General features: G+C 37.3%; 3 protein-coding genes across 3 annotated transcripts; all 3 read right to left on the reverse strand.

Moving 5' to 3' along the window:
- Positions 1-262: 262 nt before the first annotated feature.
- On the reverse strand, positions 263-8,670 carry ccz1 (CCZ1 homolog, vacuolar protein trafficking and biogenesis associated). The gene is made up of 17 exons (XM_029134516.3): positions 8,509-8,670; positions 7,571-7,668; positions 7,394-7,490; positions 7,171-7,268; positions 6,929-7,022; positions 6,731-6,811; positions 6,574-6,621; positions 6,354-6,437; positions 4,700-4,875; positions 4,044-4,125; positions 3,751-3,812; positions 2,811-2,922; positions 2,499-2,532; positions 2,227-2,344; positions 1,275-1,433; positions 948-1,075; positions 263-850 (listed from the first exon to the last, which is right to left on the reverse strand). Exons 2-17 carry the CDS (start codon positions 7,582-7,584, stop codon positions 795-797), a joined length of 1,443 nt encoding a protein of 480 aa, XP_028990349.1. The 5' UTR covers positions 7,585-7,668; positions 8,509-8,670; the 3' UTR covers positions 263-794.
- Positions 8,671-9,151: 481 nt separating this feature from the next.
- On the reverse strand, positions 9,152-11,838 carry pvalb9 (parvalbumin 9). Its single transcript, XM_029134180.3, has 5 exons — positions 11,579-11,838; positions 10,712-10,779; positions 10,107-10,239; positions 9,697-9,806; positions 9,152-9,413 (listed from the first exon to the last, which is right to left on the reverse strand). Exons 2-5 carry the CDS (start codon positions 10,770-10,772, stop codon positions 9,388-9,390), a joined length of 330 nt encoding a protein of 109 aa, XP_028990013.1. The 5' UTR covers positions 10,773-10,779; positions 11,579-11,838; the 3' UTR covers positions 9,152-9,387.
- A 1,306-nt stretch (positions 11,839-13,144) lies between these two features.
- Positions 13,145-15,040, reverse strand: LOC114846415 (parvalbumin alpha). The gene is made up of 5 exons (XM_029135329.3): positions 14,947-15,040; positions 14,463-14,529; positions 14,020-14,152; positions 13,682-13,791; positions 13,145-13,572 (listed from the first exon to the last, which is right to left on the reverse strand). Exons 2-5 carry the CDS (start codon positions 14,521-14,523, stop codon positions 13,547-13,549), a joined length of 330 nt encoding a protein of 109 aa, XP_028991162.1. The 5' UTR covers positions 14,524-14,529; positions 14,947-15,040; the 3' UTR covers positions 13,145-13,546.
- Positions 15,041-22,854: the final 7,814 nt, after the last annotated feature.

Here is a 22,854-nt window from a genome sequence, read left to right on the forward strand (position 1 = left end):
GCGTTTGTGCAGTTGAAACTACTAACCCCCACCTTTGTAAGTTTATGCTTATGATGTCAATGATTATTTTATCTCAATGATTATCTAATTATTTGAACAATATAAATTGCTTATTTTTCTGTAGTTTTGCAAACATATGTCTTATATTATTTAGCAATAATAATTTTAGTTTCTCTCAGTTGTGTAATTTGAGACCTTGAGTATTTGTATAGGAGTCACACAGGGTAACTTTGTGTATTTGTACAGTGCTATTAGGAAACGATTTGAAGATTTAAAAACACATTTTATTTTATCTAAACATCATCAACATTAAAAAGGAGCATTTCTTAAACTACTTAAAATTAATTTATTTAAAATTAGAGCAGTTGTTTACAAAGCACACATTTTGACATTATAACATTATTTTAAAAGTATCACTGATCATCAGTGGAACCTGAAGTAAACTGTTATGTCAGTTTTAAATTATTTTGAGACATTGCCACTATGTATTACAAATTATTAAAAATACATGAGCAAAATGTAATTTGGGAGAAAAAACAAAACAAAATTGAGAGCCGCAGAAACAATATGTACAAAGAAAACAAGAAATTAAGTACACGTACAGTAAAAATCTGGATTTTTACATTTAATTACAAGAGTTTTGACTTTTGTAGATTAAATAAAATAAAAATAACTTGGTGTGAAATTTTTATTTTATTTTACAATGCAATTATTGCATTACACTGATGCCGTCATGATACCCTGCAACGGTGACAGTTTTAGTGCAATGAAAGTATCTCCAGCTGTCCATGCCATCAGTCTAAGAAGAATATGTTGTTGAACTGCGTTGCACAAAGCCTTTTAACCTCCTCTGTAGAAGAGAAAAGATTAATGTGAAAAAGTGGTGATTATGCATCAGTTGCAAACTTTATGCTTATGATTTACTTTTTACCAGATGGAGGACATACCATTTACTTCGATCAGATTGGCATTTTTTTGATTGAGGATCACATATAGTTCTCTCTGGTCTGACTTCTTACCAACTACCCAATAATCTGTCATTGCTTTTACAATGATTTCCTCATCTTCATCAACCCTGGAAGAAAAAAAAAACTGGATGAGGCCAATAAAAATATCTCCTGGCACAAAAACAACAGTTTCTCCAACTACATCTAACTATATACTTTAGTTAGGGAGTGTAGAGAGAGCAAAGAAGTACCAATTTAAATCACTCTATGGTCAATAGCTAAAACACAGAGATAGTTACAGGCGTTTAGTGGAATTATGCTTTGTACCTGGCAAAGTCACAGTTAATGTCTCCAAGGATTTTCATGAGGTCAGGATGAACAGACGTGAGGCAAACACTGGCAGTCTTTCTCATATGGATAGTACTCTTCTCTGCCAGGTTCATATGGTTAAAGTAGATGAACTTAAACTGGGGCTCCTTCTCTGGTCTGAACGAACAAAATTAACAAAAACATATGCATCACTTTAGGATTTACATTTTTACATTATTACAATATTATAAGTAATTGGGGAAATTGCATTCTACATTTAACCCATCCTCCATGGGGGAGCAGTGGACAGCCACATGGTGGCGCCTAGGAAGCTAGTGCGGAGTCTTTTGCTCACAGACACACCTAGTAACGGACATGGGGGTAGAAGTGGTAACGTTCTGCATCCCAGGCCAATGTGATAGCCATTTTTAATTTACTTTTAATTTGGCATTGACTGGTTATAAGGCACCACTTTCTATATAATAGTCACAGTAAACAGATCATAATTTTGACCAACAAGGGTGGTTTAAACAGTTTTGCACAACTTGTACATTTTGATTAATCTCACTCAACTGTCCAGCCACACTAAAGCAATCTTGGGTTACATTCAGCAACACAGCTAATCTGACAATATTGAAACAACATCTCTGTCAATATGTAGACAGGAGACAGGACCTAAATGCCAAGTGGTGAATGGCATTGTTTATTCAGTGGATTCTTCACTATACAGTTTAAAACAGAGGTCATAAAACTGTCTAAACCTTGGATTACTGGCCGGGATGTATCTCAAACAACTGGGGATTGTAGCAAACTGGTCAGGATGCCTGTCTTTAAAGCTACACATCTTGAGACATTCCAAACCAGTGCTAAGGCGTTAGGCATGGCATTACTACCTGTACATGTCACATGATTTCTCTTCTCTTTTGTCTAGCAATTCAAGATTTAATGTTGATGTAGCTTCTTAACTGACCCTGATGTCCTGCGGTTAAGGGTGAACTGTTCACATATATCTGATGCAAGCAAGGTAAGCTGAGGGCCCACCAAACTGTCCAGCTGTTCACAGAAGTTTCTTGTTAGCTCTGCAGAGGCTGGAAACAAATCAAGGGAAGATGATCACCAGCACTTTGAAGGAAACTGCATTTCTTAAATGAATGCAGCTTCATAACAGCATTTTAAATTCCTTATTTTTAAAAAAGAGAAAATAAGAAAATGAAGCTTCATTTTGAGTAGGAGGATACTTACCGCTTATCATGATACAAGCTACAGCACTCATCGCCTGAAAAACAGCAGTGCAGCTTAAATGGGGAATCAAGGTCATGCAGGTTCAATATTACATTAATATGATGATGAGAATTGTAGGACAGACTAAATCATTTCAAAATTCAGCTCTTTAATCCCTAATAATCCATACAGTTCATCAGATTAGTGGAAAATGTATTAACACTATACAAGAATCAAAAACCTTCTCACCTATTTTAGTATATTAAAACTACTTTGTGTATGAATGAATGTAGACAATAAAAAAGTCAGATTTAGTCCCAAAAGATATCTTACCTTGTAAACAATCAAATGAAGCTCCTCATAGTCATTCTCTGCACTGACAAATATTTTAGGAAACCGGAATTTGGCTTCTAGATCTTTGAGATTGGTAGGTCCAGTCAAAAACCTGCAGAGACAGGAGGATGACATGCCTGTTAAATAATTACATAAGTAATGTAAAAATTACAAATGCAAATGTTTGTGTCTCAGTAACATGCTTTTAATGTCTTTTTATTCAACAAAATGAAATTTCATGATTATTACATGACATATTACACATTTAGCTGAAATGTCTTAACAAAAGGACATTTGATTTAAATGTGCTGCCATTCTTCATTGTGTTTCCAGAAAAATGCAATAGCAGAAAATAAACACACTTGCACACGAAATCACACACATTATATTTATTTAATTGCACACACATATAAAGACAAAAATTAAAGAAACATTAAACATTTATTTTTATTTTAATAATCTGATTATACACTCTATTAAACTAAGTGTTAATATGTGTTTCTTGTACTGTGACAGGTCACCAGGAGTCACACTTTGACTACAGCAAGTGTCCCCTTCTTAAGACTTAAACAGCAGCAGATATTGATTTTCTTTTGTCAGACACCAAAACACCTGAGTAAACTCTCTCTAGTTACATATACACACTGAAACCGAATAGTAGACTTACTTGATACTCTGTAGTGTTACTTTACCTCTGTTTTGTTGCTTAGCAACAAGGTTGCTAGCCAAAGGAGTTACCTCTGCTTCTTACTTGGCTGACTGCAAGTCATGTTCATCACTGTCAGGGATACACTGATGCAGTGATGTGTATATCCAGAATATAATATTTATTCTACAATTAATTACTCTCACAACACCCCCCCCCCCAACTTCTATGCACATTATTTTCTAACCTTCTGTAAAGGAAACAGTTACACAGTAAAGGCTTTTAGAAACTTACCTCCCATAGTGCAACAGATTCCCTGCAACTTCTGGCCTAAGAGGAGAATCCCTGCCAGCTAACTAAGAAAGTAAAAAACAAGATAAAGTGTTTTGTTTGTTAGGGATATTCATCTTTGTTTGACCACATACATATTAATAGGAAAAACACATCACATGGTAAACAAATGCATGTACATGTCACATTTCGTAACAATTAGTCATCCTTCCCTATCCTACAGAAGGTTTTTACATTTGTCCTCCATACTTCCTTCAGAAATTCACTTATATCCCTTATGAAGTGCTCTTCCTCACCTCTGGTTCAGAGTGTCTGGGGAACAGTGAGGTGGTGAGGTACTTGTACAGGATCCTCATGTCATCTTGTTCCAGTCCGCTCCTGCAGAGTCATCACAAAATAACACCATCCATATAACACCTGCTACACTTGCTATAACACCTACAATTAAAGTGTGTTTATGTACAGTACATTTCAATGTGTTGTAAACCGCGTTAATTATAATGAGGTAGATGTTAGGTGGCTCCTGATGACAGTTACTGTTTAGCTGTACAATGATGACACCAGTGTAAAGCACCTAATGCAGCCATTCAATTCATTTTAGAATAATAATTAAACAGCTTTTCCCTGCTTGTCTACGAACAGCTAGCATTGAAAGATCGCATTGTTCTTGAGACTATTTATTAGTAATCATGTAATCCTCATGCTTACACACTAAGCCAGATAGCTGACAGTGAAATTAAAGTTAAGTGGCATGTCAGGGTGCACATAACATCCAAAGAGGATTACTTTACAACTGATGTTTGATGCTGTCTCTGTTAACATGCCAAATGGGTTTGCAAATGCCAATGTTACCCCATGTCCTGGCATTTGGATGCAGATACTGCATGTTTGGGGTAGTTCAAAATTGTGTGATATCAATGAGCATGTTTTTAATATAGCACTTGGTTTGTACCAGATCAGTTGGTCATTATAAAGGAAAGCTGTGTATTTGATCAGACTGAGGCTCTCCTCCACTCTGTTGACAAATGACTGAATCTTCAGGTAGGTCATCTTGTCCAGTGGGAAGAAGCTGATGCCTCCGAAGACATCCAGCAGGTCGGAGGATTGCAAGTGGAGAGTCTGCAGATACTAGAAACCCCAGAATGAATGCACACACATGCACGCACGCACGCACGCACGCACGCACACACGCACACACACACACAGATACATGAGATGGAGAGACTACAAGGGTTAGTTTACCTGACTACTTACAGTGCAACGAAGAAAGTGAAATATGAAACTCTGTGTCCGAGACTCTCCAGGGACTCTGAAATCACTTAGAGAGGTACTGACATTCAACCTCTGATATGCAAAGTGCCTCTCTACCGTGTTAATTTATTTATTTTTCCATAATTAGAAATTAAATTTTGAATAGTAATGCATGTGTGTTTATGCCTACGGTAGGGAGCCAAATTGGGGCTATAGGTGTATTTCAAAAATGGCAATTTTAAACTGACACCTGAAATAAACCAAATAACCAAGTTATAAATAGGGCACAAAAACTTTCTCCATTCAAATTTAAAGCATTTTTCTTTTCTGAGGTAAGGAATTTTTTTCAATTTTCTAAAGAAGAAACATTGCAAATCTGAGTACTAGATCAGCATTGCTTCTTATGGGGAAATGCAAATGCAGCAATTTAGTAAGCAATTGAGTTTAATTTTTTTATATTAAGAGTTTTTTTCTTGCTTCAATTACCTGCGTATAACTGGGGCCAAGTGAGCTGACATTTGTCTTCCATGTGCAAACCAGCTGTCACTATACTGGAAGTTTGATCAAGGAATCTTTATGGACTTATAGTTAAGTGGTGATTGATATAATGTTTAGTAACGACTGTGAAGGGCTGCTGGACTCCTCACATGTACAGTGGCAATATTGTTAAAGCCACTCGCGTAAGGGAATTTTTTGGCAGGGTGTACTGAGAAATAAATAACCCTGATGCATTATAATAAATAAATAACCTTTACAAACTGCACCTTTTCTAGTTTGTGTCACTGAGGGTATCATTGTCAAGAATTTTGATAGGGCCTTTCTATTCATGTTATTCTTGCCACCTATATGGCCATATGTATAAACCTGAGTTGTTACTGCACAATTCAAATGGAAAAGATTTGAAATTCAAAAACATAAAATTTTATACTTGTGGAATCTGAATGGGAAAGTACTTAATAAATAATGTAAACATTTCGGAGTTACAAAAAATATTAATAATTAACCAGTATTTTAGTTTTCAGTTTCAAATCATATTTTTCATTGACAAGTTCATTTTGTCAATGAAAAAGTTAAAACTCACAAACTTATGATAGATGGATTCATACTAGAGGTGCATTGTTCCAGTGATAATAATATAAATTGCAGACAGCTAATAAAGCTAAAAAAGAAGTCAGACATGACTACAAACAACTTTCCAAATAGTGACAGGATTGTTTACAATAAAACCAGGACAGCTGCCCCTGTAAAAACATTCAGTTTCAGGTGTGACTGGCTTTTACCCGTGTGTGTATTACCACACGGATTTGAAAAAAACAAACACATCCACCTAGCAACAAAGTAAGCAAAGTTTTTACCCTGTAGAAAAACTTCTCAAGCTTCTGAATGAGTAGCTCAACGCCACCTGCCTCCATTGCTCTGCCAAATGTGCCATTGAAGAGCTATAGCCCAAAAAATAATCAGTTTTTAGTATTATTATACAATTTCTTGTCATAATACTTAAATTCAGATTTTTTATAAACGGCTGTTTGTGATAAAACTACAACACAATACAATCCAAATTATATATGAACTGACCTTATACATACTGTAGCACTGCCTTACAACTGCACCATAAACAGTATCCTATAAATCAAAATAAGAGGTCAAAAGAAGTCACGGTAAGTAAAACTTTAAATTGCCAAAATCCTAAAACAAATATGAAAAGGTCTGGAAGTATTTTTTGCATACTCACAAGGATTTCCTCTTCTTGATATTCTATGGTGGGAGGTTTGCCGTCTTTGCTTGGTTTCTCGTTCATTGGGTTTCGAACCACCTGAGTAAGTAAACAGAATTTCTTTTTTTACAAATGAAAAAAAAATAAAACTAAATTATTTTCAGCAAACAGTTTTAATGCTAAACAAGTTATGTACATATAAATCTTTAGTTGTACCATGACTATCCAAAAGTTGTCCTCAGGCTCAATGAAAAACTGCCGATTCTTCTGCGTATGCAGAGATTTAGCTGGTTTGGTTGGACAAAAAGTCCTGGAGAACAAGGAATAAAACATCCAATCAGGAATTGGATAACAAAATATGTTATACATTTTTTAACAGACATTCAGTTATTGAAATGTATTTGTGATACAAAGAACGCACACATTCTCTTGTTTATGTACAATATTATGATCAGTACCTTGTGAACTGTACAATGGCTTCACAAAGTCCTACATTTCGGATCTTCTCATTCTTCTCAACATTGTTGGGATGGTAAAACAAAATCTTTTTCTCTTCCTAAAGAAAGACTATTTGTATTAGCAATATGATTAGCCTAAATAATTATTTTCAAATTTCTTAAGGATTGTAATTCCAGAAAAAACAGAATCAGAAATAAAATATCCACTGAGTGTCATGCTCACCTCCCCTTCTCGTGGTCCAAATGTAGGGTTGTAAATGAAAAAACTAACCAGACATGATGTGTGTTGTTTCTCTTGCATTCCTGAAGCCATTCTGGGACTGTAACAAAAAAAAAGGTTGGAGCTGAGGATCGCAGATTTTTTTAATGTTACTCTTGAATTATCAGAACTTTTGTTTACCTTATCATCTGCATTAGTGTAACTTGTGTCTGGATTTTTTTTGCTCCAAAGACAGTGTGGTCAGCATTCCGTGTGCCTGCACAATAAGGACTTCTTTTCTGATGTTAAACAAAAGTTACAGAAACCAATCAATAATTTAATACTGATTGGTCTATGCCTACAAAAAATGGATACAAATTCCATTCATACAGGCAATGATGTCTTGTCGAACGACAAGTTTGTAACATATAGGATGACATTAAAACAATTCTAAGTTTATTAAACAACATTTATATTTTGTCATTTTTTGTCATTAGCTGTTGGAAGGATCAAAACTGACAGAAACGGGAAAGAAACAGACAGACAATTTATATGGCAGTGAAAAAACACACTCTTTATACAGATCAGTACTCAGCAAGACCGAATGTGTCTAAACATTTAAATTATTTTGCTACAACGGTAGAACAGACGGTATTTATATTAAAACATAGTTGGTTTAAAAAATCCAATTTTCTGTTGCCATTGGAAGTATGCGTCATTAGAATTACTATTAACAGTGTTATTATTCTAGTACTACTACGTAATGAACGTAATTTTATTATAATATTGTAATCAAGTTTCAATGTTTACCATTACTAATTATGTCTGGCACTTTACAATCGATCGATACTTACGTATTACGTCTGGGTGTTACTTGTTTTTACATTTAGTAACTACTGTATGTACACAGATGCTACTAGGATTTGCAACTTACTGAAATGCTGTCGTGTAACGGGTAGTATCTTTCTTGGTGTATTTAAACAATACTTGTTCTCCGACTGATTAAACCCACTCTGTAACTATGTATATTGAAAGAGCAAACATCGAATGCTGACGCTAGCTAGCTATGCTACTACTGTATTTGTGTTTGTATAAAAAGGCTCAGTGAACCGTAACTGTAACGCGAGGATAAAACCCACCTTAGAGAGAATACAACCGATAAGCCCAGGAACTCGTAGTTTTAGACTGCCCAAATAAACATAAAAGATGAGGAAACGAGATCAATGAGAGGAGATGCCGCATTATACACTACATTCTTGACTTCCTACTTTTGACAGCACGGTGCTACAACTTAGAATGTTCCGGAGGATCGATTCCAAGCCAAATAAAGGTTCCTAGGCCCTAGAGAGGCTCATTACCTACGAACTATTTAAAGACCAGTACGTTTTTATTAAATAAATACAAAACTGTCGATTTAATAAATCATTAATGTATCATGAATCATGTAATGAATCACATAATAAAGTAACTTTTTATTAAATATCATTCTAACTCAGGTAACCAGTTCTTTAGATACTCTCTAGATTTCTCTTAGTAAATTACAGAACATACAATACTTTTTTTATGGGATCTGGTAAATCGCTAAGTGACAGCTACTGTCACTTAGCGATTCTCACTAACTCACTAACCAATATCCTAGGCTATACTAATAGTTGTAACTTGTAACTGTCAGTCTATGCTTGATGTGGTTTATTGCATACTGTTATTACACACATACTGTGTACTGTTGTTTGTTATGACACATTTTACAAGAAAAAATAACAAGGAGGCAAGTAAGTCTTCACATGTTTATTCGTGTCAGTTATTTTCAGAGGAGGGATGTGCATAGACAAGAAAACATGGACCAACCCAGTAGATAAACAAAGTAAACATCATATGTCTTGGACAAAATTCATTTAATGTAAAACAAAAACACACTGTTTTAATAGAAAAGAGATTCTTGGGGTTTTAGGCTGGGCCATGAAGACTCTGCAGATAGGGAGATGATGGAATACCAGGGCTGCCTTTATTCAGAAATTTTAGGACAGAACCATAGTCTGGAATTCTAAAAAGAAATACAGCATTTTGAAATGCGACAGACCATTGATACAATGAATTTATCAATTTAAACCATCAAATTGCTGGAAAACAAAAGCAAAAAAATCCTACGTTTCTTTTTAATTGCCCAAATTCAATATTCTACTAACTAAGGTTAGACACTAAAGCAACATGGTTAAAAAATAGATGCCCTAGAAAACATGAATGGTCAGATCTTTTTAGTTTACTCCACTGGGGTAATTTCAACTTACATAAAGCACAAAACACAATCAGAAAAATCAGATACCAACCCTCCACTCCAACTCTGCCATCGTTGTTGTCATCAGCTGCTGAGATAAAGGTCTTAGTTTCTGCTTCAGTCAGTGTTCGCGCTCCCGGGACAAACCGCTGCAGAAAATACCTACCGACACACACACAGACACACAAACATTAAAAAGTGATATTCCACATGTTTCTCAATTGATTTCTCACTAATCCCAAAACTTCATTTAACAAAAAAGAAATTATGTAATACAGATACATAAAAAAAACTAGCACTACCACATAGTGGATTATTAGGATAAAGGTCTAATGGTGTCATCCAGTAATCCAACTGCATGACTTATCGTAAATCTTGCTGTAAGGCTACCAGACACAAACAAAGACACACATTATATACTGAAGTCGTTTTAAAGGAACTTTTCAAGCGTTTGTCACACACTTGAGCTCAGACTCCTCGATGTAGCCACTGTTGTCCTCATCAAGTATCTGAAAGACATCTTTGATCTCCTGGGGAGTCTTTGAAGACAGGCCACACAACTGGAAGAACTTTTTGTAGCAAAATGAGTCTGGAGCTGAAAACACATAGATCATCCTAGTGAATATTATAGATTTAGAAGAACAGGAAGAATAATGATGTCAGATCTGGCATGCAAGGTTCACCAGGTTGTAGGGATTAAAGAAGCTGCTGACACATTTTCACTGCTGTTTTTATCTTTTAAGGCGAGTAGACATAGACATGATGATTAAAAACTTCACATTTCATAACCATTTCATTAAAGCTGAATGGTACTTTGCTAAACACGATACTGTACAATATTGTAAGAATGCAGCAGAAGAGATTAAGAAACCTGTTTTGTAGAAGCTTTGAGAACAATGCAGGACAGGTTAAAAGTTATCAGTCTCAGACATCAATGATAGTTGTGATTTGATAATAACAGTAGAAAGCATTTTTTTATTCAAGCTGAAATTATTGAATACTTTCTTGTATGTCTGTAATTAAGGAATGGTATTAATCTAGGATGTGTGTGTTTGTGGGGAAGCAACCTTGACAGTCCTTAACGGCATTTTCAATAGCCTCAGCTGAAAGGATGGTGGTGAGTGACATGTTGATCCTGCAAGGCAAGGTAAACAGAAAAACACTGGTCCATTAGTCACACAAAATAATTATTTACCTTATTTCTTTGGAACCCAGATATTCTTCAGCAAATGTAGGTCTTGCAATTCAAACTCTATTTATGTGTCATGTTAGATAATCTTTTTTGCTGAGATATCTGGGTTAATATTCTGATCCCATTAAATGGCCACCTACTTGAAAAATAAACTTCAGTTGTAACATAATAACTAAAACCAAAAGCACAAATCTTGTGTTTAGTCATATCTTGTATCTTGTGTGTTTGTAGTTATTATCATGTTCGGGTCATTTAATCTCTACCATTAATCATCTTAATTGTTTTTGGTGGACTGTGCAAGATGATTCACATTTAGAGAGTGTGTTAAAATTATGGGGATGAACGCGTGGGGTTAATTTGATCAAAAGCAAACCTCCTTATTGTTAATAATATATTTAGACTGAAACCCCACAGGAACACAGTTGTTAACACAATTTATATACAAGCCAAAGTTTTAGTTATGTTGACACTAATGAACCTCAGCACCAAAATTTCTTTAGAATTACTGAAAACACATTTCAAACAAAATGTCAAATGCCTCCAATGATAAACAGCATTCTTATAAACTTACAACAAAGCAATTTTACAACAAGGGCCCTAATTTCTAAACCATGAATAAATCTGCAGGAGCCAAAAACATGGACCTTAGGCCAGAATCTAAGACGATTCCCAAGCAGACAGGTACATCTACAGTAGTTATCACCTGTTCTAAGAATTCCCCATAAGTGTCTGTGGGACTCACCTTGCCTTGGTGTTTCTCTCTGTCCAGGTCCAGCAGCAGATAAGGTTTTGTGGTGACTGCTAAAGGCAGGTTCAGTGTTATATACACCAAAGAGGTTTCACTTATGGATGCTTGAGTTTCCAACCAGTCCGGGGATCGAATTTATCTGCAGACAGCCACCTCTTTCTCAAGTTCCTTACCTGTTCCCTCACCCAATTAACCTTCTCTGTTTGTACACAGTACACACTATTCACTCTCATTCTCTTCCTTGTACTATGACAGTACTTTGTGTTGTCCAATCATATTTTTCTTCTGTGACATCTCGTTCTCTCGCTCTCTCTCTTTCTCTCTCTCTCTCTCTCTCTCTCTCTCTCTCTCTCTCTCTCTCTCTCTCCCTCTCTCGCTCTCTCTCTGTTTCTCTCTCTCTCTCTCTCTCTCTGCAGGTGCATGTCAGAGCTTATAGATATCTCAAATTTAATCAAGCCTCATTTAGTCTTGGTTGTAGCGAATATCCTCCTAAATTCAGATGGCCACAGCCGCAGCAGGTCAAAAATCATCTCATCCCTTAGTAGAGAATAGTAATACTTCTTAGTTTCATCATTAAATTACAATATGTATCATACATATTGCTGCTTAATCCTCATAAGGGTTATGAGCATGCTGAAACCCATCTGGGTTACACCTTGGACATGTAACCTGTCCATTACAGGGCCAAATACACAGACACTGATCGCTCAATGAGCAATTCAGAGTCTCTTACTGCATATCTTTGAGAAAGAAACCACAGTACCTGGAGGAAACCCATGTAGACATGGGGAGAACAGGCAAAAGCCACAGACAGGCACCTGACTTGAAAATCAAACCTTCTTTTTGCTATGAGGCAACAATGACAAATCACAACTTATTTTTCTGACTGAGGAAAGGAAAAAAAAGTTTTTTCTTCTATTTAATATCATTTTGCAGTTGTGCTTACAGATTACTCATGGAGTATGCTTTAAGGGTTAAATGCAGATTTGTACAAAGGCAAAAGAGACAAAGACACAAAGGTATTCACCTGCAGTTATTATATTAGTATATTAGTTTGGATGAAACAGGCTAAAACAAAGTGGTTTAAAATGAACTGAAGAGCTAAAAGGAAGTCTGTTCTATAAGCCTTTATCATAATCAATTAGATGTCATTTCATGACATAACCTGGAGCGCCATCTTGTGGCTGCTTCCTATAAGTGTGTGCAAAGCCAAGGAGAATGCATCTCAACTGGCTGCATGTATTTCTGTGCATCAAACTAGGTCAAAACCTTTAGATGATATAAACGCCACACTTCATCCGTGGGTTAGAAAAATTTATTTTCAGTCTGTAAAAAATAGAGATACAATAATAAGATCCTTAGAGGTGAGGTGTACCTATTTTAATGAATTATCGTGATTTAATAGATTTATTTAAAGGAATATGTTACCTTAAGTAAACCATGTTTCTTTTTACAAGATAAATCATGTGCTTTAGCTTTCAGTTTAGAGAAAGTTAATCAGTGTGTTAGTTTTGTGACCTTTAATGAAGTACAACAGAACATTGAAGACCAGGGTCAGACTTTTGTTACTGAAAAAGATTCTTTATTGTTTTCTCATCGTCCGTCCGTTTCCGATAAAAGTGCATCATCACTGATCTCACAGTTAGCAAAACTCAGGTAGTAAAATTATGACAGAAGTGAGAGAGAGAGAGAAAGACACAAGTCAACCACTTAGTCATGTACATTCATCATGGACAACAATGGGGTGAGCACTGCCAGAATGAGAGCTAGAGAGGGAGCAGTGTGTTTACTGGGATTTGGAGGTGTGTGTGTGTGTGTGTGTGTGGGTGGGTGGTGGGGGTGTATAACAGTGTTTGAGAGTTGAAAAGAGAGAGAGTGAGAGAGGAGAGGAGAGGAGGAGTATGTTTAGGCTCAAGTTGTTCCTTTAGAGTAGTGTAGTAAGATGTTGGTCAGTTTGGTAATTTAACTCTTGACCAAAGCAGCAAACTCTGCAGAGAAAAAAAGGGAGAGAGTATAGTGGAGGCTTAAACTTTAATAAAAAGCAGATCAATTTCTAGGTCTTTTAGAATTTCATAGAAAGTGGTAAAAATGTCTTACCATCAACTCCAATCTTGCCATCACCATCGGAGTCACCAGCCTTGAGAAACTCCTTGGTCTCGGCATCAGTCAGAGCTCTGGCACTGGCAGAGAAGTTCTGCAGGAACAGCCTGGAGAGAAAATGAGAGGGGACTTATTAGTTCTATAGCAAATATGTTGTTTAAATATATTCTGCTGTTATTACAGTAAACTAGTTGGATTTTAGTTATTTTTCTCTCCAGTAGCCTGGACCTTTCAGCTTTAGGCCACTGATATCTTTCCAAACTGATTGTGGGCATAGAGTAAGATGATTCCTACAAAAGTGCTGTGAGCTGAAATCTAAAAAAGAGAGCTCTCACTTCAGCTCATCCTCCTCAATGAAGCCACTCTTGTCCTGGTCAATGACAGCAAAGGCCTTCTTGATGTCATCTGGGGTCTTGCCAGCCAGGCCGACCTTGGCAAAGAAGTCTTTGTACTTGAAGGAGTCGGCGGCTATGTGGCGAAAGAGAATGCATAGTATAAAACAACAGTTTTCTTCACGCAAAATAAAAAAAAAATCTTTACTCTCAGTCATTCTGTATAACTACTAAAATATTGGTATATTTTGCAAAAACCTAAAATGACAGTAAAGGATATTGTTCATTTTAATGTTAAATGTATAAATAAAGTTTGTGCACCGTATCAAGATGCAAATAAATTGTATTGTATTGTATTATAAGGTAAAACGCTTTCTTTTCAACTTTGATCAACTCCAAGTATTGCTTCTTTAGCCTGGCCTGGTCATGCCTTTCATGGAATTTACCTTGGCAAGCTGCAAGGGCTGCAGTGATGTCAGCCTCGTTCAGAATTCCGGCGAATGCCATTTTTAACTGGGGGAGGAGAGCAGAAGACAGTTCAGTCAACAGAGACTTTGCATCGAAACATTTAACATTTAATAAATCTCCTTCGTTCACTTCAGAAAACATCACTTAAAGTGAGAAAGCTGCATCAAATCCAAGCAATATATTTCACAGTCCCTTTCTCTGAGTATTCCGAGTCATAAATGATCAAAAAAGGTAGTCCAAATCTTTCTTTTCAAATCAAGCCTTCCAAGCAAATGAGGAATCCTTTGCAGGTGTGGTGGTTTGAAAAATTGATTTTTTTTTTCCATTTCGTTCTTCAAGTAGTCCAAACCCAAACTGAGCTTTGCAGATTCTGTGTGGCCCTTCTCCTGGTTTATATCCCAAAGCAATGTAGGTGAAGCTCTGTCTCGGCTAAAGGTCTGCAGCTCCTCAGTAAAAACTCACCTTAGGGTTATCTCCTAGACTGGAGTGGATTCGCTCTGATGAATCTGCTCACTGCAGTGAATCCCTCAGCGACTCTCACCAGCTTATATACCATCACTCACCTGAAATATGATGCATAGGCTATGTAATGGACACTGTGAGCAAAGCAGTCAAAGCAGTTGGTTGAAAAATGTGTCCAGTAGACAGAGCTGTTCTATTTATATGTACATAAAAGAAGATGCTTAAATGGTAGGCTAAGTGTGCGCCTATGAAAAAGTGCTTGATATTGCCTAGGGCTAATAATATATGCTGCTGATTTTGGTAAAACTCACTCTGTGCTCATGTAGTTTAGATCTGCAAAAGTAGACAGGATCATGGAGTGAAGACTCAAGTCCACACTTAAACCGTCCAAATCAAGACGGTTTAAGTAGCGCGTAGTTGTTACAGCAACGTGTCTTCTTCTTTTGTCAGATTAGTGCAATTATGCTGTTTGCGCTATTTTAAAATTGTCACTATTTTAAACATCACATGACATCTGTGGCAGCATGCCAGTACAAAAAACATTTTATTGTAACGTTTCCTCAGCAGGAATTAGCACTTAAACAAGATTAATGGTGTTCATTTAGTTTATTACTTTTATATCACTTATACCCAAGTGATTATTAAATACAGCCATGATAATTAAAGACCTATACAGTATGTGCCCTCTGAACTGTGGAGCATGGACATAATGTGTGTTTGTAAAATGTCTGCTGTACCCTTGCTGGTATTCCAGCATTGGAGTTTAGTGTAGTAAGTGTAGTAATTGTGATTAATTATCTATGGTAATTTATTAAGTAAGATAATTAATATTATAGTATAGTATAGTAGTAGTTGAACATATGCATCGCAACACTTACACATTTAAAATAGCATAATGTCTCACTGCACCGTAAAATATTCACCTGCATGTGTTCTCAGTTCTATAAAATAAATAACACAAGCATTTTTAAACAAAAGTATCAATATGAAAAAAATAGTTCCTGTTATGTGTTGACCCATAATTATTCTTAAGTGCAAAAATAAACCTAAATTGATAGACAGGGGAGCTATTTGATTGAAGGACCACAAGGATAAATTGTAAGGCTTTTTTTTAATAGTACATAATCATCATGTACTTACATGTGGCTGAGGAGTCTGCCAGGTAGTTATTTTTGGAGCTCTTACACCCATTCAGAACACTTCTCGTTATGGTGATGAAAGTATTTGGTGTTATTTTAGGATACACTGAAATATGATACGTCATCATTATAACAGTTGCCATTATTATAGCTTCAGGGCAGCACCACGTGCCTGTGTAATGACAGGGAGTCCTCACACTTACACCAAACAATCACATTAAATGAGGAACCAGTGCTACCTGACCGGGGTCTTTCCATGCCCATATATGCTTCAAAGACATCTGTCCGCTGTTAAGTTTCTATTTCACATCAGGTGGCAGTGTTGAGATAATCCTATGAGATTATTTAATGCTTAACCATCACAAAAAAGCAATCATGTATGTACTTGTTTTTCATTAAGCCAAGATTTTATGAAAAACCTTATACACAATAGATCATTTTTAAAACATTTTTACATTTTTTGGATAAATCTAAAAATGCCTCTAAGTTAAATTTCAGATATTTCTGTTATTTTTCCTCCTAAAAAGTTAACTTAAAAAAACCCATGCTTCTCTGTTTCTTCAGTATGGCTTAAAAATGTCCAACTTATCTTTGGCCTTTAACATTTGTGGTGGTCAAGTGAGGACTCTCACCTTAAGCAACTTGGCCTCAGATACGGTAACTATTCCTGCCCTTCTTCTAGATCAGGCTTATATTACAAATATCTCACAGCAGTAATGAAACCCATCAAATAAGGCTATGAACGTCTGCAATTTGAGACAGCATATGTCACATCATATTTAGAACTTAATGTTGTACATTTGTAATAATCATCTGAAATTACAATTTAAGATGATGCTTAATAACATGTTTACTACTGAGTCCCACAGAAGAGCAGAAATTTGTTTCCTCACGCTTCAGCAGAATTTAATCTAAATCCAAACTGACTCATTTTCCCTGTGCCTCCTCTGCTGCCCGGCAGAGCAGTGTCTTGGCAGCTAAGAAAAGTTTCAAATAAATGTGCTTAATTGACAGAAGTGCTGTAAATGTTCTTGCCCAGATATTCAATCCAGTCCCATAGCTTCTGTGCTGGGTCACTGCAAATACTCAACCTCCTCTGGCCAGAACTGCCGAAGCCCTGCCAGACAGTCAGGGGTCCTATCAGTGTGTTCACAAACCCACGTCTCTGACTGCCAGTGCTACCTGTGATCCAAGAGTCTGTACTAGATTGCCTGTGGAGCCACTCAATCACAACCAAACCAATGCAAAATCTGGCTGGTGACTATAGGTACGAATAGCATTTGTTACATAAGCAAACAGAACTGCTCGATGGTGGGAAAAATCCCAACACATCTTTTCGTCAAATTAAGAAGCTGACCTAAGTGAACCTTAAAACTACATAAAAATACTTTATGGTAATATTTTCACCGTTTACATGCAAGCCTATAATCACAAACAAGTTTGACTCAAGAGCAAGAATAATCAGGAGACATTGAAGATTGGTTTTCAAGGATTTATCAAGGATCTAGTACAGAACAAAACGTTACATCAAGGTTAGAAACACAAAATTCCACATTTAGAAAAACTGAATTGAATTACAAACAATGAAAAGTCTGAACTACTAAGAGACTTGTACAGGGAAACACCAATGGGAATCCAGAAAATCCTCAGCTCAACCCGTCCAGAGTGGCAATCATCTTGGAAGGGAGTGGTGATGGACGAACTGGCCAATCTGCCTAAGATTTTCTATCTTTGGACTGGTCAGCGTGCTTAATCTGGACTGCCCTGAATACATGAAAACACTTTTACCTTTGCTCATTAGCTGCTGTAAAGCTCAAAATGGGTAGAAGTGAGCCTTTTTCTAAAATTCAAACCCTGAAATATCAACTTTTGTCTAGTTCTAAATTGAATATAATGCTGCAAATTTCAGTTCTTAGTTTGTGATGTTACACAACTCTTTGCTACTATATACATAGTATATTGTATGACATAGTTACACTGTGTCTGTTTGAGAGTTGCATTACAATGCAACAAAATCACTGCCGAGCAGGAGCTAACACATCAACATCTCAAAGAACTGGACTGACAAACTGTGGGTAACAGGAAAGTTGGAGGTTGTGGAGCTGTAAGCTATAAGGTGCACTCTCTGTTAGGTCCCCATTGTGATTACTAGGAGTCCTCTACCCAATGAAATGCGTGTTGGTGGCATTAAAGCGCATTCCTTCCATGGAAACACTGTTATGCTTCAACATGGTATTTTTAATGGACAGCACATAAGTCCAATGACGTACTCTATTACCAGAGTTTAGGTTGGAAAAGCCAAGTGTTGAGGCCAAGGAAGAGGACCTTTCAGCAACACCCACCTTTCTCTACTATGACTCAATGCTTCTCTGCACTGTTGATTAGCCAGTAGGCACGAACAACAGTAAGAGACATACTGTACTGGGGAACAACTCTGAACTGAACTATGTTGTTTTTGCTTACCCTTTCAAACCCCATTGCCCCCTAATTAGGCCTTCTCTCTCTCTCTGTATGCTTCCACAGGTATCATCTGACTTAGAGCTCCTTGTCTCAACTGAGCAGTTACAATACTGTCCCAACCTTCCTGCCCGTGCTCTTCTGCTGCCTTCTCAGCCCTACAGAGGCGTATGTCTGGCCACCTTGAGCCTGGTTCTGCTAGGGAATTATTCTAGAGCAGTCTTGTCAGATGGTCAGATGAAACAATATCATACATATGTCTACACAAAATAAGTACTGAAGCAGTCCTAGGCTTGTTATTACCTATGCGTAAAAGTGGGAGGGCTGTCTTCTGATTGGTGCATTCCACTGTCCCAGAGATGCCTGGGGTTGTGTGATCTATGGACTGAAGGCATTCTGTCACCACTGCTTGGCCTTAGTCATAGGTGTAGCAGCTCCAGTTTATTCTTGCTGAGCTCCTTTGACACAGGCTTCACCCCAGTTCAGGGGTCGCTACAAAATATATATGTGCATGAAACTGCATGAAACTGCTTAGGAAATAACACACAGGCTCCGTCAATCAAAACTAAACGATTAATTTATTAGTTTTTGTAGCCAGAGAATTCACCTTATGTCTGTTTGCTTCCTTTGGCATGTAATGCAACACTATAATGTCTGACACTGATTAAACACTGCAGCAGCAGCAAATGCTTTAGCCTCATTGTCAGCAACAGGTTGGAGCTGTACCTGAAATGTAGGTCTATCTCCCAGACAGGCTGATGAAGCCGCTGTCCCTGGGGTTGCTCCATTTACTTACCACTTTCTGCACTGTCAGATTCTTTTCTCTTAGAAGTTAGTTTCAATTCTGAAGTGCAAACAGCACTCGAGCAGCTTATTGAATAAATCTAAATGCCCTTCACATCAGCATTGTGGAGAGGAGAAGCCAGCAGGTATTATTAAAACCTTTTTGATGGGTGTTTTTAAAACATTTTTGAAAAGAAATGTCAAAACTATCATTTATAGTCGCCTGGTAGCTTGATGGGTAGAGCATTGGTCTGGGAAGCAGAAGACGGCTAGTTCAATCCACACCAGGTGACTTGGCACTATATGAATAAAACTGAATTTAATTAAATTTATAAGGACGACTGTAGTAATCCACACCAAGTGCACTAACAAAAAATGGAAAGAACAGTGCTTGTAAAAAAACATTATTACACATTAGAATTGCAGTATTGTCCTGTACTGTTCAGGAACTGTATATTAGCTTTTACTACATAATTTAATTAATCTATGGGGCTGCTTTTATCATGGTCCAAGGTTCAAAGAATATCTGTTGGGGTTTGAAGTTCTCATTGTTTTCAAGAGCATATTTGGGCTAATAGAACCATTTGTTTAAAGCACAGAAGTCTAGTATGCTAAAACAGGGGGTTTTACATCCTGTGACAACATTGTCCTTTGCGGAGGTGCTTTTTGTTTTCATTATTTTGAGCTCACCTCTTACATCATTTCCTGGTTTCTTGCTGCTCTCATTATGATTATAATTTTTACCCGGACTGTAAATGGTGTGACTCCTCATTTGTCTCTGCTGCATCTGACCTAATTTGTTCCTGCATTTGTAGTGATGTTTGGTTTAATAATGTGTTTGTATTGTTTGGGTGCAGTTTTAACCTCTCTTAGTATTTTGCTTAATTGGTTCCTACAAGAGCATGAGTTGCAGTTTGTCCTATAGTACCTTTTAGTGAATTTGCAAACATTGACACAAATGTACAGTACAAAGTAGAGAGGAGATGGCTTACCATTTCACAAATGGAGTTATAACAGCCTCTTCACCAGGATATTACTGGATCTGATCTATGACCTCCAGCCATGCAACATTTGTATGTAGTGTATATGTCAATGACCTCATATTTGGTTCATCTGGATAGAAGGTGGCTATTACAATATGGCAGACCATGTCAAATGTGGAGGACCAAAATAGATGGACAGGCAAATGTATTTATTAAAAAACATGCAGCACAACCAAAAACACACACAGGGCAGCGGGAAAGGCACAGGTGAGTGGAATGATGCAACAGGAGGCAGGGGGAAGATCAAGGAGGAGGTGTAGCCGGAGTCCGGGTCATGAATTTTCAGGCTGTGGTTCATAAAGATGCCATTCCAATAAACTGCATTTAACAAATAAATAAGATAAAAAATATGATATAATGCAGACAGGTGTACATCACATGTTCTACATCAACCGTAGTGTTACATACAGTGCTAGGACTTTTCACATGATATTCGTCTAGTTTCATACTGTGTGCACAATTATTAGGCGATAAGTGATTATTTTGACCATGTCATTTTATCTATAATTTTCAACTCCAAGTTGTATAAACCTGAATGCTTATTGGATTTGATGCATATCAGGTGATGTGTATGTGTTTAATGAGAAAGGGTGTGGCCTAAAGAGATCAACACCCTATATCATCATTTTGGGTAGATTCTTCACCTCAAGAAAAATGGTCCAAAAAAGAGGAAAGGAAGACTTTCACAAGGACACAGCACAGATTTATGAAGAATTAAACATGAAGCTACCAGGAACCCATCATCAGTGCTGCCAGATTCTACAACTGCAACTGAACTGGAGTGTCAAGAGGTTCGAGGTGTTCAGTTCAGAGACATGGCCAAGGTAAAAAAAGACTGAAACCCGACCACCTCTGAACGAGACACATAAGTTGAAACGTCAAGAATGGGCCGAGAAATATCTGACAAGATTTTTCAAAGGTTTTGTGGACTGACGATATGAGAGCGACTCTTGACGGACTAGATGGATGGGCCTGTGGATCAATAAGATCTCCACTTCGACTCAGATGCCAGCAAGGTGGAGGTGGGGTACTGGTATGGGCAGGTGTTATTAAAGATGAGCTAGTTGGACCTTTTTGGGTTGAAATTGAAGTCAAAATCAACTCTTAAACCTACTGGCTATTTTTAGAAGACACTTTCTTCAAGCAGTGGTACAGGATAAAGTCTGCATCTTTCAAGAAGACTTTTTATGCAAGATAATGCTCCATCACGTGCATACTTCACTGCGTGACCAGCGGCTTCAGACGTTATCATGCCATTCAATGGTCATTATCAGTGGTTATCAGCCCATACGTATGAGCCGGTAGGTGCCCATCTACCTGCTGGCAGCGGTGAATAGGTGCAGTAGGTCGCTGTCATTGACCCGTAAGGTTGATCACGGCTGGGATGATTTAATCAGCAGAGTCAGTGGGGGGCGCCGTTGAGCAGTTGTTATTCAGACTGGAGGATCGAAGTTTTTGATTTTGATTTTTTAGCAAGCATAACTTAGCAAGTAGCTAGCTGTATTGTGTTAGCTAACTGTAACCTGAACCCCCCACCCGTTATTAAGCCCTAACCCTAACCACAATAACGTCCGAAGCTGCTAAATGTAGCAACTTAGCTAGCTGTTAGCTGTTCACGAGGAGGCAGAGCAGGCCCCTACTGGCCCGTACGAATGCGCTGATAAGTTCTGATCAGCCCATTTGTTATGGCTGATAACATCCGAAGTGGGTGAAAATACAATATAATTATGATAACAAAATAGAAATGCCTACGGTGTCAATGATATAATTGTATTTTCTGTAAAATGTATATCATTCTAATTCTTTCATAATTTAATAATGTTGGCCTCTGATGCTACAGCATGTGACAAACAAATTTGGAGCCTTTAATTATTAATGGCCTATTATTAATCATTATAGAGTAACATCATTTGACTTGACACTACTGCATAATTACTAGACAAGTTATATCTTTGAGGATATATATTTATTTATTTTTTTATTGTACAACTAAAGTGCTCTTGATCAATCCAAAATCCAGACACTGTTCAGAGAGGGGTACTGTTTACCTACACTGTAAAGTTCCTACTTAAGAAGAGCCCAAAAGTTCTCAAAAGGGTTTAAGTCATGTGAAGAAGGGGGCCATGTATTTTTTTTAAAGGCCTTTACAGGCCAGTCACGCCACCCGCTTTGGATGTTATCACCTATAACGAATGGGCTGTTCAGAATTTATCAGCGCATTCGTACGGGCCAGTAGGTGCCTGCTCTGCCTACTCGCGAAACAGCTTACAGCTAGCTAAGTTGCTACGTTCAGCACCTATTCACCGCTGCCAGCAGGTAGATGGGCACCTACCGGCTCATATGAATGGGCTGATAACCACTGATAATGACCATTGAATGGCGTGATAACGTCCGAAGCCGCAGGTATTTTCAGGCTCTCCGTCATCTGAATACATCTCACTGTTTGCAGTCTGTCATATTATTTTGACTGCACGTATGTTGACAGA

The sequence above is a fragment of the Betta splendens genome, chromosome 19 (genome assembly GCF_900634795.4).
Source record: "Betta splendens chromosome 19, fBetSpl5.4, whole genome shotgun sequence".
In the NCBI taxonomy this organism is placed as follows: Eukaryota; Metazoa; Chordata; class Actinopteri; order Anabantiformes; family Osphronemidae; genus Betta; species Betta splendens.

Bases quoted from the DNA above. Each gene is read 5' to 3' on its own strand.
- ccz1 (XM_029134516.3), bottom strand. The intron at 6,812-6,928 runs GTACAACTAAAG...TTACTTACTCAG, and splicing joins ACAACTTTTGGATAGTCATG to GTGGTTCGAAACCCAATGAA. The intron at 4,126-4,699 runs GTACAAACCAAG...ATGACTCTGCAG, and splicing joins TATAATGACCAACTGATCTG to GAGCGGACTGGAACAAGATG.
- pvalb9 (XM_029134180.3), bottom strand. From the start codon at position 10,772: ATGTCACTCACCACCATCCTTTCAGCTGAGGCTATTGAAAATGCCGTT. The intron at 9,807-10,106 runs GTGTGTGACAAA...GTGTGTCGGTAG, and splicing joins ATCGAGGAGTCTGAGCTCAA to GTATTTTCTGCAGCGGTTTG. The intron at 9,414-9,696 runs GTTGGTATCTGA...ATTTCTTTTTAG, and splicing joins TGGCAGAGTTGGAGTGGAGG to AATTCCAGACTATGGTTCTG.
- LOC114846415 (XM_029135329.3), bottom strand. From the start codon at position 14,523: ATGGCATTCGCCGGAATTCTGAACGAGGCTGACATCACTGCAGCCCTT. The intron at 14,153-14,462 runs GTAAATTCCATG...TTCGCCACATAG, and splicing joins AGCCCTTGCAGCTTGCCAAG to CCGCCGACTCCTTCAAGTAC. The intron at 13,573-13,681 runs GTAAGACATTTT...TTTTCTCTGCAG, and splicing joins TGGCAAGATTGGAGTTGATG to AGTTTGCTGCTTTGGTCAAG.